At 44.0% G+C, this 11,474-nt stretch overlaps 1 protein-coding gene across 1 annotated transcript in view; it reads right to left on the bottom strand.

Annotated features, from left to right (window-relative positions):
- Positions 1-2,056: 2,056 nt before the first annotated feature.
- The window catches only part of LOC310798828 (uncharacterized protein), a 10,709-nt gene continuing 1,291 nt past the window's right edge, over positions 2,057-11,474 (bottom strand). Inside the window, exons 2-8 of the mRNA XM_083661385.1 lie at positions 9,576-10,247; positions 8,918-8,970; positions 8,656-8,757; positions 5,332-5,521; positions 5,104-5,198; positions 3,165-3,260; positions 2,057-2,608 (exon numbers count right to left, since the gene is read on the bottom strand). Of these exons, the coding sequence (XP_083517511.1) occupies positions 2,348-2,608; positions 3,165-3,260; positions 5,104-5,198; positions 5,332-5,521; positions 8,656-8,757; positions 8,918-8,970; positions 9,576-10,247 (1,469 nt within the window). The 3' untranslated portion in view covers positions 2,057-2,347. The remainder of the gene's footprint in view (positions 2,609-3,164; positions 3,261-5,103; positions 5,199-5,331; positions 5,522-8,655; positions 8,758-8,917; positions 8,971-9,575; positions 10,248-11,474) is intronic.

Raw genomic sequence — 11,474 nt, 5'->3', positions numbered from 1 at the left:
ACTTCCATGGATTTTTGAGGCAGGTTTGACATTTTGATCATATCATTCAAAAAATAAACTCTTGTCACAACAAAAGAAATTCAAGTATGGCGAACAAAATGCTAACGTGCAGAGTGAATAAGTCACCTGGATGTTGATGTAGAAGTTTCTTGGAAAGCAAGTTAGGTGAAGTTAAGTTAAGTTATCCTTTATTTATCCCCATGGGGAAATTCATCCTCTGCATTTTGACCCATCCTCTACTAGGAACCTTCCTAGAACTAGGAGCAGTGGGCAGCCGCAGTGCAGCGCCCAGGGGAACCAACTCCAGTTCTTTTGCCAGTGCCTTGCTCAGGGGCACTGGCAGGAGTATTAACCCTAACATACATGTCTTTGATGGTGGGAGGAAACCGGAGCACCCGGAGAAAACCCACACGAACACGGGGAGAACATGCAAACTCCACACAGAAAGGACCTGGGACGGACCGGGGTTCGAACCCGGGACCTTCTTGCTGTGAGGCAACAGTGTTAACCACTGAGCAAGCTCATATTCATGTGACAGTATCTCAATTTCCTTGGGTATCGGCAAATGCTGCTGTTTCAATCATCGCGTATAAACATCGAACACAATCTTCTGTGTATTCTGTTCCTGCATTCTATGACAGTGAATTATGACAGCATCAATGCTTTTTCCAGAATATTAAGATTCAATTGTCATTTTATTTTTAGTAATTGTATTTATTTATTTATTGGGCATTTTTGCCTTTATTGGATAGGACAGTAGGCAGACAGGAAGGTGGGAGAGAGAGAGCGGGGATGACATGCAACAAAGGACCATGGGTCGGATTTGAACCCGGGATGCCCCGTCATTGTATTTTTAATATATTTTTATTATATTTATCTCATTTTCAAGCACAGTCATCATATTTTATACAATATACAAATCGTAGAATATATTGACACAGTTCTCAAATTTGCCCAAATCTATTAACTTAATATCTGTAACATTTGCCATGATGACACCGGTATATCACAAAATAAACTCCATAGAACCATAGTGTAGACAGCCATCTCACGATTCACACAGAGTAGCTTAATGGAGTTGCAGTGCATTATGATTACATACAAAATAAAATGCTTCAGTAAACCTACAAAACATTCGGAAACAGCCCAACCGATTTCTTCTTCATAAAGTGCGTCCCTACAGATCCATAGCTGCATGATTCTCACAATGGCTTGAAACTTATAATGTAGAAAACAAGTTTGGTATAGGAAGCTTATAACTATAGCATGTCAGCTTTTACGCTTCCATGCTCCCAAACTAGATCTGTAGGTGTGTAAAATGGGTGCATCTCTAGGCTCTATGGGCGGCATAAGGTAGAGGCCACGTCTCGTCATGGTTTAGCTGGCTCAGCCTGGCTGGGGGCGGGGTCAGGGTGGGGTAAAAACCCCCGTTCTATCCATTCAGCAAAGTTAGAATTTAGCTGATAGCCCAGCCCAGGCAGACACGATCGGGGGATTTAACCACAGCAGTAAACGCACATCTGAGCAGACGTCTTGTGTTCTGCTCTAGAACCCCCCAAACCTGTAGTTTAGAGCCGCAGCACCGTCTTTTGGTGAGTCAGCCCGTGAGATATATGGGCGGTTTTACCCCACTCGCGGGCCAGCCGCTTGACATTTTGTGGGCGTTCCCAGACATGCGGACTGTCTCTATAGGAGCACAATAGTGTTTTCAGTATGTTAAGACCTGCACATTACATAATGGTTGTTCTGATGAGTTGCTTTTGGCATTGCCCGATTTCAGTTAATATCTTTCAGAAATACTGTTCAAAGCCATTTGTCATTTGTCTTGAACATAAAATAAAATAAAATGTTTGGAGGGGTGTCATACAAAAGTTAATCTGAATAACATACAAACACAATCATTCAATGACACACTGGGACTGAAGCTTAACATATATTCACATAATGGCATACATACATACATACATACTATATATATATATATATATATATATATATATATATATATATATATATATATATATATATATATATATATATATATATATATATATATATATATACATACATACATACATACATACAATCAAATGTGATGAGAACAGGAGATAAATGATTGGAACTGAAGTCGTGTTAACCTTTGCAGTGCTTGTTATAGTAAATTATTGAATGATCGCTTATTAATTGGTTGTTGATCATTATCGACTCTGTTCCATAAATGAAATGATCAACAACCAATTAATAAGCGATCAATCAATAATTTACTATAACATGCTAAACTTTGATCTGGAGTGAGTATAAATGACATGAAGGCTCTGGTTTCCTGAGGGCCCCTCTGCTCACTCACTCATATCAGTGAACTGATGCACAGCAGCCAACATAACATGGCCACAATCAGTTCTATGTGGAGATGAGGACCCCTGGTGGCGAAGGAGGGAACATTCAGTGTGCCGTTCAGAAATAGGCAGGAGGCTTTGGTGGCATTGCAGCATTCTTGATGACATGGTGGGGTTGTGGACGCCGTCTTGCAAGAGGGTTTGCCAGAGCAGTTAGCGGTGCAGCCCGCTGACCACTGCACCTTTTTGTCTTTGGTCGTGGTCTTTATCAGCTGGGAAGACATAAGGGGCACGTGAGAAAAGGATGGTGGTGGGGGACCTAACAGGCTTTGCTAAAGTCTAAATATTAGACTGCGGTGTTTAAATCGTACAAAAATCGTACAAAAACAGAATAAACCAGTGGTTCTCAAATGGGGGTCCGTGGCACTTTGCCAGGGGGTCCGCGAAAAGTTTCCAGCAAAATAAAAATAAACCTTTTTTTTTTTTTTTGCAAAAGCTATAGTTCAACAAAAATATTGTATGCTTTAAATTTAAAATGATTACATTCTAATCTAACAAACCTATCAATTTAAAAGTCGAGCACGTTGCCGTGGAAACAATTAAGCTTAGGCCACAAATCAGAATGAGGAGGTCCCCATATATTTTCTATCTTGTAAGGGGTCCTTGGCTGTAAAACATTTGAGAACCTCTGGTTTAAACTACAGTAGGCCTATAGTAAGTTATGAACGTGATATTAAGTGTTGCAAATTAACATGATTTGCTGATGTTATAGTCGTTTGTCTTTGGAAATCATAGAAATGATATTGCTCTGCACCAGGTAGTCCTCACCTGGCAGTGGAGCTGTGAGGAGATACACGTTTCCATTTCAGCAAATTTTTTATAGCAAGCTGGAGTTGTACATTTTCCTGTGTGGCATTTGTTCCCCTGGAAACAAACAAACAAGAGGTGATATTGATGATCTCACATCATCAGACCTGGGTCTGTGACCAGTGTTTGCAAATACAGCTTTTTATATATACTTCTTTAGACGAGCGTTTTTCAATCACTGTGCCGTGGCAGGCTGTGTGCCATGAGAGGTCATCAGGTGTGACGTGAGAAATGGTGCAATTTCATTTACTGCCACCCACAGGCAGAGAAGAGTAGCGCGAGGGTGGCAGAGAAGAGTGGCGCCTTGCACCCATGGCGCTACTCCTCTATAGAGAGCCGCAGGAACGAGTCCGGAAATCATCGATGCTAACACTCCTCCTGGTTCTTCACTGTTTTCGTCTATGGGATTTTTGAATGGGTTTTTGGCGCGATGCTTCTAATAATCTCTCTGGGCAACGCTGGCTTAATCAAACGCGAACCAGTGTTTAGTAGGATAATCTTCACACATGAGGACCACTTTCGTGAGTTTTGAAGCTTTTACGTGCCAAGGGCGGCTAGCTAGCAAACGGCTAAATGAGACTACACTGTTGAGTCGACGGGGATATTAGGCTATACGTCAATAACGTCATCACTTCAAAGGACGAACACGGAAATTCTCTTTCCCCCACCTGGTTCAGCCCGTTCAGCCCGGGGTAATCAGCGCACAGCAGCGCACACATCAACAACACTCCAGGTTGAGCGGTGACGTGACGGGGAAGCCTATGCGACACTGTGTGTAGTTCTGGATTAGTTTAGCACAAGCTTTTTACTTCTAGGGCTCGCATTTACGCTTCAAAACTCATGAAAGTGGTCCTCATGTGTGAAGATTATCCGGCTGAACACTGTTTCGCGTTCGATTAAGCTTGCGTTGCCCACAGACCTTATTTGAAGCATCGCGCCAAAAACCCATTAAAAAATCCCATAGGCAGAAACGGTGTAGAACCAGGAAGTCCGGGACTTCCGCGTTCCGACTACAAAAATGCGTCATCCCTGCGGCTCTCTATGCCTAATGGGTGGCGGTAGCGCGATTAGTAGCCTAATAATGACCTTGTTGAATTCAAACAGTAGGCTATAACAGAAAGAGATGGGACAGTTAGAACAAGTGACAACGCCAAAAAGATGCATCCATATTTAAAGAGGAAAAATACAGATTCTGGACTTGCTGAGCTGGGCGGTGACGTCATCAGAGCTGGTATTTCCCATTCCAAACTCGTAGGAGTCTCAGCAGCCCCGACCTAAAAAAATCCAAGATGGCCGCGCCGCGCAACAACAGTAGTTATAATCGTAGTAATGTTGTTTAGCACTTCTGTCTTGTTTGTGTCTCATTAAATCAGCTGTACACACAGCACGGCCTAACTTCTATCTGTGTGGACATGAGGCTGCAGTGTTTGTATGCGCAAAATGCCGCGAAATGCCTTGTTGTCAACTGTTATTGCTAACAATGGCTAGCCTGGCTAGCGACTGGATCTGACCAGTGAACAGTGAACTTCCCAGCTCAACTTTTCTGCAAATGGAACGCTAACTAAACGGATGTGACGTCATTTAGCCTCCACATCCCAGTTATTTTGCGATAAAGGAACGCGCCATTCGATGCTGATTATAGATGTTTCATTTTGTAACGTTTGGGATGGCAGTGTGCCATGTCATTCTTTCCAATAGGCTATCAAAAGTCTGCTTTCGATTTTTGTACTCTGTATAGGTGCCAGATGGGTTGGAGAATAAAGTTGAATGCAGTCACAGGAAAGTGTTAATTGACTCTCTCTCTCTCTCTCTCTCTCTCTCTCTCTCTCTGACACACACACACACACACACACACACACACACACACACAATGCACACACTCAAACACACTTGTCCTTACATTGTTTGCTGTTGTTGTTTGTGGGCTGGGGGCGGCTGTTGTGGTGGTGGTGGTTACCACGGTGACTGGAGCGGTGGTGGTGGTGGTCACAGCCACTGAGAGGACACAAGGGAAATAATGAAAATAACGAGGGATTTGAATGCTTGCCTGCAAATATGCTGATATGAAATCACATGACATTCAATCAATCAACAATTATAAGGTCCATCGTGAAGTGGGTGTGGTTACTTGTTGTTGTGGCGGGGGTTGCTGTTGTCGTCGTCGTCATCATCATAGATGCAAAAGTAGCATTGAGGCAGTCAGTAGAGTTGCAGCAGTTGGTAGCGCAGGTGGTCATATTGGAGGTGTTGTTGTCACAGGGAGCAGCACAGGAGGCGCTGCAGCCAGCAGTGTAGGACATGTCCACCTGTTTGAGCAGCTGAGACACAACGACACATTCAAAGAAATGCATCGAAGAGTGCATCATGTAGCATGAGTTTAAAGTCGAGCTGAACCCAAGAATGACTTTTCTTCACTTTTAGTTCAAATACCTGGGTATGCAGTGCACCTATTTAATGATGTGTGCAAAACAAATCACAACAATCTAATTTCTTTAGTTTTTCACACTTTTTCCACATCAAAAGTTCATTTTTCAAGATTTCATTGATAACAGTCATTTACAGTTTGCTGACGTCACCCAGTACTATCAAATTTCTACCCCATTTCAACCAATCATATCACGACATGCAGCTGTCAATCAAATCTTCATTTCTGGATAATTTTCTCTTCCAAATGAAGTCGAAAATGGCGCATAGTGCCTGTCATCTGGCAGAATTCCTATCCCATAAACTAACTACTAACTTGGCCAATTGTTAGAAACATGGATAAAAAACAAAAACTATAATCTCTAAGAATGCAAAAAAATGTAACTGGCTCGTTAAAACGCGCATTCCAGGGATATCGTATTTACAGCAGCGATAATGGCGCGCGCATCCGAGAGCTTGGTTGTCAGGGGTCGCACTTCGGAGATTCCAGGCCGACGTGCTGCACTCTCCGCTCGGCAACACGAAGGCAGCTGGCTGCCTGCGGGTCTAAAGCTCGTCAAAAGGCTCTTCCCGAGGGGGGCGCCACAACACACTGAATCCCACTCGATTTGGAGGCGGAACACGCCAGGATTGGCCAAAGCCCAATCCAGTCTCCAGAATTGTCAAATAAAATCATCGACATGATACTATGACCCGCCTCTCAACCTGTCATCTTAGACAAACTATGTTTTCAGTCTGAAACGGACTCATTATGCACGTGACGAACAGGTTCAGTTCGACTTTAACATGGACCAAGTTCTCTCTCCTTCTGTGAAGGTCATGGACCAATAAGTGACTGTAAGACAAACCCTTACTGATCCCTATGTGGAAATTATGTTATTTGCAGCAGAGAGGAACTGGGTGGAAGAGGAAATGGGTGTGATTGCTGGCACTGCAAACTGTTACTCTTGTTTATCAGTGTTGGGCAAGTTACTGAAAATTGGTCATTAGTTACAGTTACTAGTTACTTCTCTCAAAAAGTAATTTAATTACTTTAAAGTTACTAGTTACTCCAAAGTAATTAGTTACTAGGGAAAGTAACTTTTGCATTACTTTTAAAAGTCCACTTCGATTGTCTTACAGTGTGGCATTGAACATTAATTTGCTTATTGGGGAGGCTTATAGCCTACCCAAGGTCATTAGCCTCTGGGGCTCTGGCTGCAGCTGCAGCTCTCTCCCCGAATGAGGTCTGAGGATCAGAAACCGGATAATCCTCTGAAGTTGTCCGTTATTTTCATGTCCTATAAAGTAACTAGTAACAAGCCCAGTTACTATTTTAGTAACTGTAACTGAGTTACCAAATTTGAAAAGTAATTAGTTAGATTACTAGTTACTGCAAAAAGTAGTTAACTTAGAGTAACTACTAGTTACTCCCAACACTGTTTATGCATAGGTGTGTGTGTGTGTGTGTGTGTGTGTGTGTGTGTGTGTGTGTGTGTGTGTGTGTGTGTGTGTGTGTGTGTGTGTGTGTGTGTGTGTGTGTGCGTGTGGTGTGTGTGTGTGTGTGTGTGTGTGTGTGTGTGTGTGTGTGTGTGGGAACCCGATCCGGGGGTTCCCCCCGACTCCCGTACAATATCTCCTGAACCGAAGGTCCGATCGACTCGGTTCAAAGACTGGCATGTTGCTCGCTTGCCAAACTATTTCAGTTTGGCGCTGTACCAGGCCAGCGCAGGGAAGAGTCTGGCTCCTCTTACGCTCTCGTATAGAGGGGGGAAAGGCTCTGTTATCGGTAACACTTTACCACACTGGTGCAGTAGCCTAAAAGAGGCTTGTCCAGTCTGGCATCAGCTGCACACCACTGGGGGCCACGGTCAAGGTAGAAACATACGGTTTCCAGTAGGGGTGTCACGATATTTCGTCGCACGATATATCGCAATATCGAAACGTCACGATATGCGTATCGTCAGAAAAAAATGATATCGTAAAAATAATAATAATAATAATAATAATAATAATAATAATAATAATAATAATAATAATAATAATAATAATAATAGAACAAATTTAGCAGAATCAACACGCATGAGTGAGGGGGTAGACTCCTACTGGCATGGCAAAACAGCTCAAGGGGTACATAAGATTACATACGTTTAGGGACCATTGAGCATGAGTTATTTAAGAAATAGATTGTATAATTTATTTTTCTTTCACCATGCAACAAACATTTAGTTTGTGACAGTGTGACACATTCTATTGCAAGAGAAGCATTATCTTCCATGTTGTTTTATAGTTATTATAATAACAATTTCCAAAAACAGCATTTGTTTTGTATTTTGTGTACTTCAAATGAAAGACTATTTTTCCAGTATTTTCCCATGGCTCCCTTGAAAAGAGGTTTCGATTTCAACGGGACTCACATGGTTAAATAAATGATAAATAATTACTTTTGTTAAAAAGAATATTGTTAAAATATTGTATCGTATCGTTATCGTGAACCCAATATCGTGTATCGTATCATATCGTGAAATTAGTGTATCGTGACACCCCTAGTTTCCAGTCAAGACTTTCAGAATAAAAGTCAAAGTTCATGTCGTAACCAGCTACGCAGTCCTGAGCTCTGCATGCTTTTATTTTTGAAGGCAGGCAACGGAAGTAATTGTGTTTGTGTGCGCCATGTCTTTCTTGACACTTATTCTCGTGGTCTAGCTTGCAGGACGTGGTGGTCTTGTCTTGTCCCAACCGGCCCCAACATCAGCTGCAGCCTCCGTGTTCTTATTCTACGAAGAGTGCAAACTGCAAAGCCTAAAGAGGCGGTCACAGTGGTGGCAGCGGTGTGTCGGATGGATACCAACAATCGCAAGAGGTACGAGAGTTTCAGGTAGCTAGCGTTAGCAAATTAGCTTTAGCAACTTAGTTAGCTTGTGTTATCCGTGGTGTTTGTTGTGTAATATGTAAATTTCACAAACTTTTAGTGTATGCATAGATAGTACATGTATGATGGTATAATTAATACATCACCTGATTCAGGGTGCAGCATTTTATTTCCTACCTGACAGTAGTAGGCACCAGTAGCATTGCATGAGGTGGCATTCTGATTGGTGGACATAGTGTAGCAGTCTGAGTAGTTACACACGAAGGAGGGGCAGGATATCTGTGTCAGAGAGAGAGAGAGAGAGAGAGAGAGAGAGAGAGAGAGAGAGAGAGAGAGAATTGGCATAATGTAGATGAAAAGCTAGAGACAAGGAAGAAGGAGAGATAGAGAAAGGGACAGCACGGTACACTTCAAGTTCTCTCTAATAAGCTGGACTTACCATGCTCATCATCGAGGTAGAGTTCGAGGTCGTACTCGCACCAGATGTGGCACCTGTCAGGCGAAAGGACAGGAGGGATGTCAAAAGTAGTCTCGCTGGCCAGCCTCCCCTCCCTTCCGGGAGAGTCGTCTGGCTGCACGGAAACAGGCAACTGGGATAAGCCCTCCCCTGCTCTACAGCTGCTCTCCCATTGGAGCGACTGTTTCAGTCGCTGCCGGATGTCTGCTCTCGGCTTATTACAAGCTCTGTCATTGGCTCCGACCATGTCAATCAGAGCGGCTTCCACTCCCTCCTCCCTGTGTGTCGCTGTAAACAGTGCCCTGCCGCCTCAGTGAAAACAACAACGCTAACTAGCTAGCAAGCTAACGGCAGAAACCTACACGCTAGCTCGTTGCTACACGCTGAAAATGGCAAGTTGGATTGTTGGAAACGATTTTCCAAGAGCACTGCCGCTAAGCGCCGCCCATCGCAATCCCACTATGGAGACCTGCGCCGTCAGACTCCTCTCACGGTAGGGAGAGGAGGCTGGCCAGCGAGACTATGTCAAAAGAAAAGTAGAGACTCACTCACTCCATCCTATTTACACACAATCAAACAAACAACCAAAAGCTTTCACTGAATTTGTCCCTCGCTATTTGGCGTGACACACACAGCGTACCAGTTGAGCTCCAGGAGGTCGATGTTCCGGAGACCATGGTTGTCGTCATCACACCTGCACTGGTGGACATGCTTGAGGTAGAGGGACCAGTGGTTGTAGCCATGGTGGAACCTGAGGTAGTGGAGCTCATTGGGGCAGATGAGGTGGTTGTGGCTGAAGGTGTAGACATGGATGTAGTTGTTGAGCCGGTGGCAGCCTGGGTGGTAGTTGTTGAGCCTCCTGATGCTGTTGTGGATGCAGTGTTGGTGGTGGTTGTTGAGCCTCCTGACGCTGTTGTGGATGCAGTGTTGGTGGTGGTTGTTGAGCCTCCTGACGCTGTTGTGGATGCAGTGTTGGTGGTGGTTGTTGAGCCTCCTGACGCTGTTGTGGATGCAGTGTTGGTGGTGGTTGTTGAGCCTCCTGACGCTGTCGTGGATGCGGTGTTGGTGGTGTTTGTTGAGTTTCCTGACGCTGTTGTGGATGCGGTGTTGGTGGTGTTTGTTGAGTTTCCTGACGCTGTTGTGGATGCGGTGTTGGTGGTGTTTGTTGAGTTACCTGACGCTGTCGTGGATGCGGTGTTGGTGGTGTTTGTTGAGCCTGCCATTGTAGTGTTTGTTGGTGCTGATGTGGTGTTTGTTGGTGCAAATGCTGATTGCGGCAGCAGTAGTCCTAACAGGAAGAGGAGCAGGATACCTGTGCAGACGGGTATTTGAGGAGAAAGACGAGAGAAGGTGTTTCATTGTATGGAAGACACAAAGACTTACTGTGACATGGATTTATCAGGCTCTAGCAACAATATGGAGGCAAAAGTGTTCATATCTGTCCCTGCATGTATTTGTTACCCTAAAAATAAATATTGTAATCTTTTCTCATAACAATTTGTAAGACATGGTCAAACTAGAACGACCGCAAAGCGGACTTATGCCTCCGCCATTAGTTCATTCTTGAGTCCAAATCGCCATTTGAGGCAAATTGGAAGAAATTCCGTCAAGGCGCTCCTGAGATGTTGCATTACAGAGCTTGGGAATGGCGTTTGTGAGGTCACAGTGACCTTGAAGTTTGACCACCAAAATGTAATCAGTTCATCCTTGAGGCCAAGTTAATGTTTGAGGCAAATTTGATTAAATTCCGTCAAGGCATTCCTGAGATATGGCGTTAACTAGTCTCGGTTTCCAGACGTTTGGTGAGCGGCGCCAACAGCGCCACCTAACCACCAAACGAAACGGATTAAGACTGAGAGCTGAGTCTAGGCGTTAACAAGCTTGAAAATGGTGTTGGAGAGGTCACAGTGACCTTGACCTTTGACCACCAACATCTAATCAGATCATCCTTGAGCCTAAGTGGATGTTTAAGGCAAATTTGATGAAATTCCGTCAAGGCGTTCCTCAGATATCGCGTTAACAAGCTTGAAAATGGCGTTCGAGAGGTCACAGTGACCTTGGCCTTTGACCTTTGACCACCAAAATCTAATCAGATCATCCGTGAGCCTAAGTGGATGTTTAAGGCAAATTTGATGAAATTCCGTCAAGGCGTTCCTCAGATATCGCCAGGAGTTTCCATAATGCCTCCGGCCTGGCTATCGCCGGCGGCGGAGGCATAAAAAAAGTACCATAACCTGCAACAAGCAGCAATTTAGTACTGCTTCCAAACGCAACTATGTTCCTTTTTCAGTTAATTAGAGCGCCAATACAAGAAACACTTTCATCACAATGCAGCTTGTGAAGAAAAGATGCAAAATCAAGTTCAAAGTCCCTTAAAAAAACAAAAACAAGACAAGTGTGTGTGTGTGTGTGTGTGTGTGTGCGTGCGTGCGTGCGTGCGTGCGTGCATGCGTGTGTGTGCGAGAGAGAGAGCGAGAGAGAGAGAGAGAGAGAGAGAGAGAGATGGTGCACACTCAGTAACCATGCAACCATGTACTGT

This window comes from Poromitra crassiceps, assembly GCF_964638095.1.
Source record: "Poromitra crassiceps genome assembly, chromosome: 26".
Lineage (NCBI taxonomy): Eukaryota > Metazoa > Chordata > Actinopteri > Beryciformes > Melamphaidae > Poromitra > Poromitra crassiceps.
Note: the sequence above shows the minus strand (reverse complement) of the source record. Positions and strands in the feature narration are given on the sequence as shown.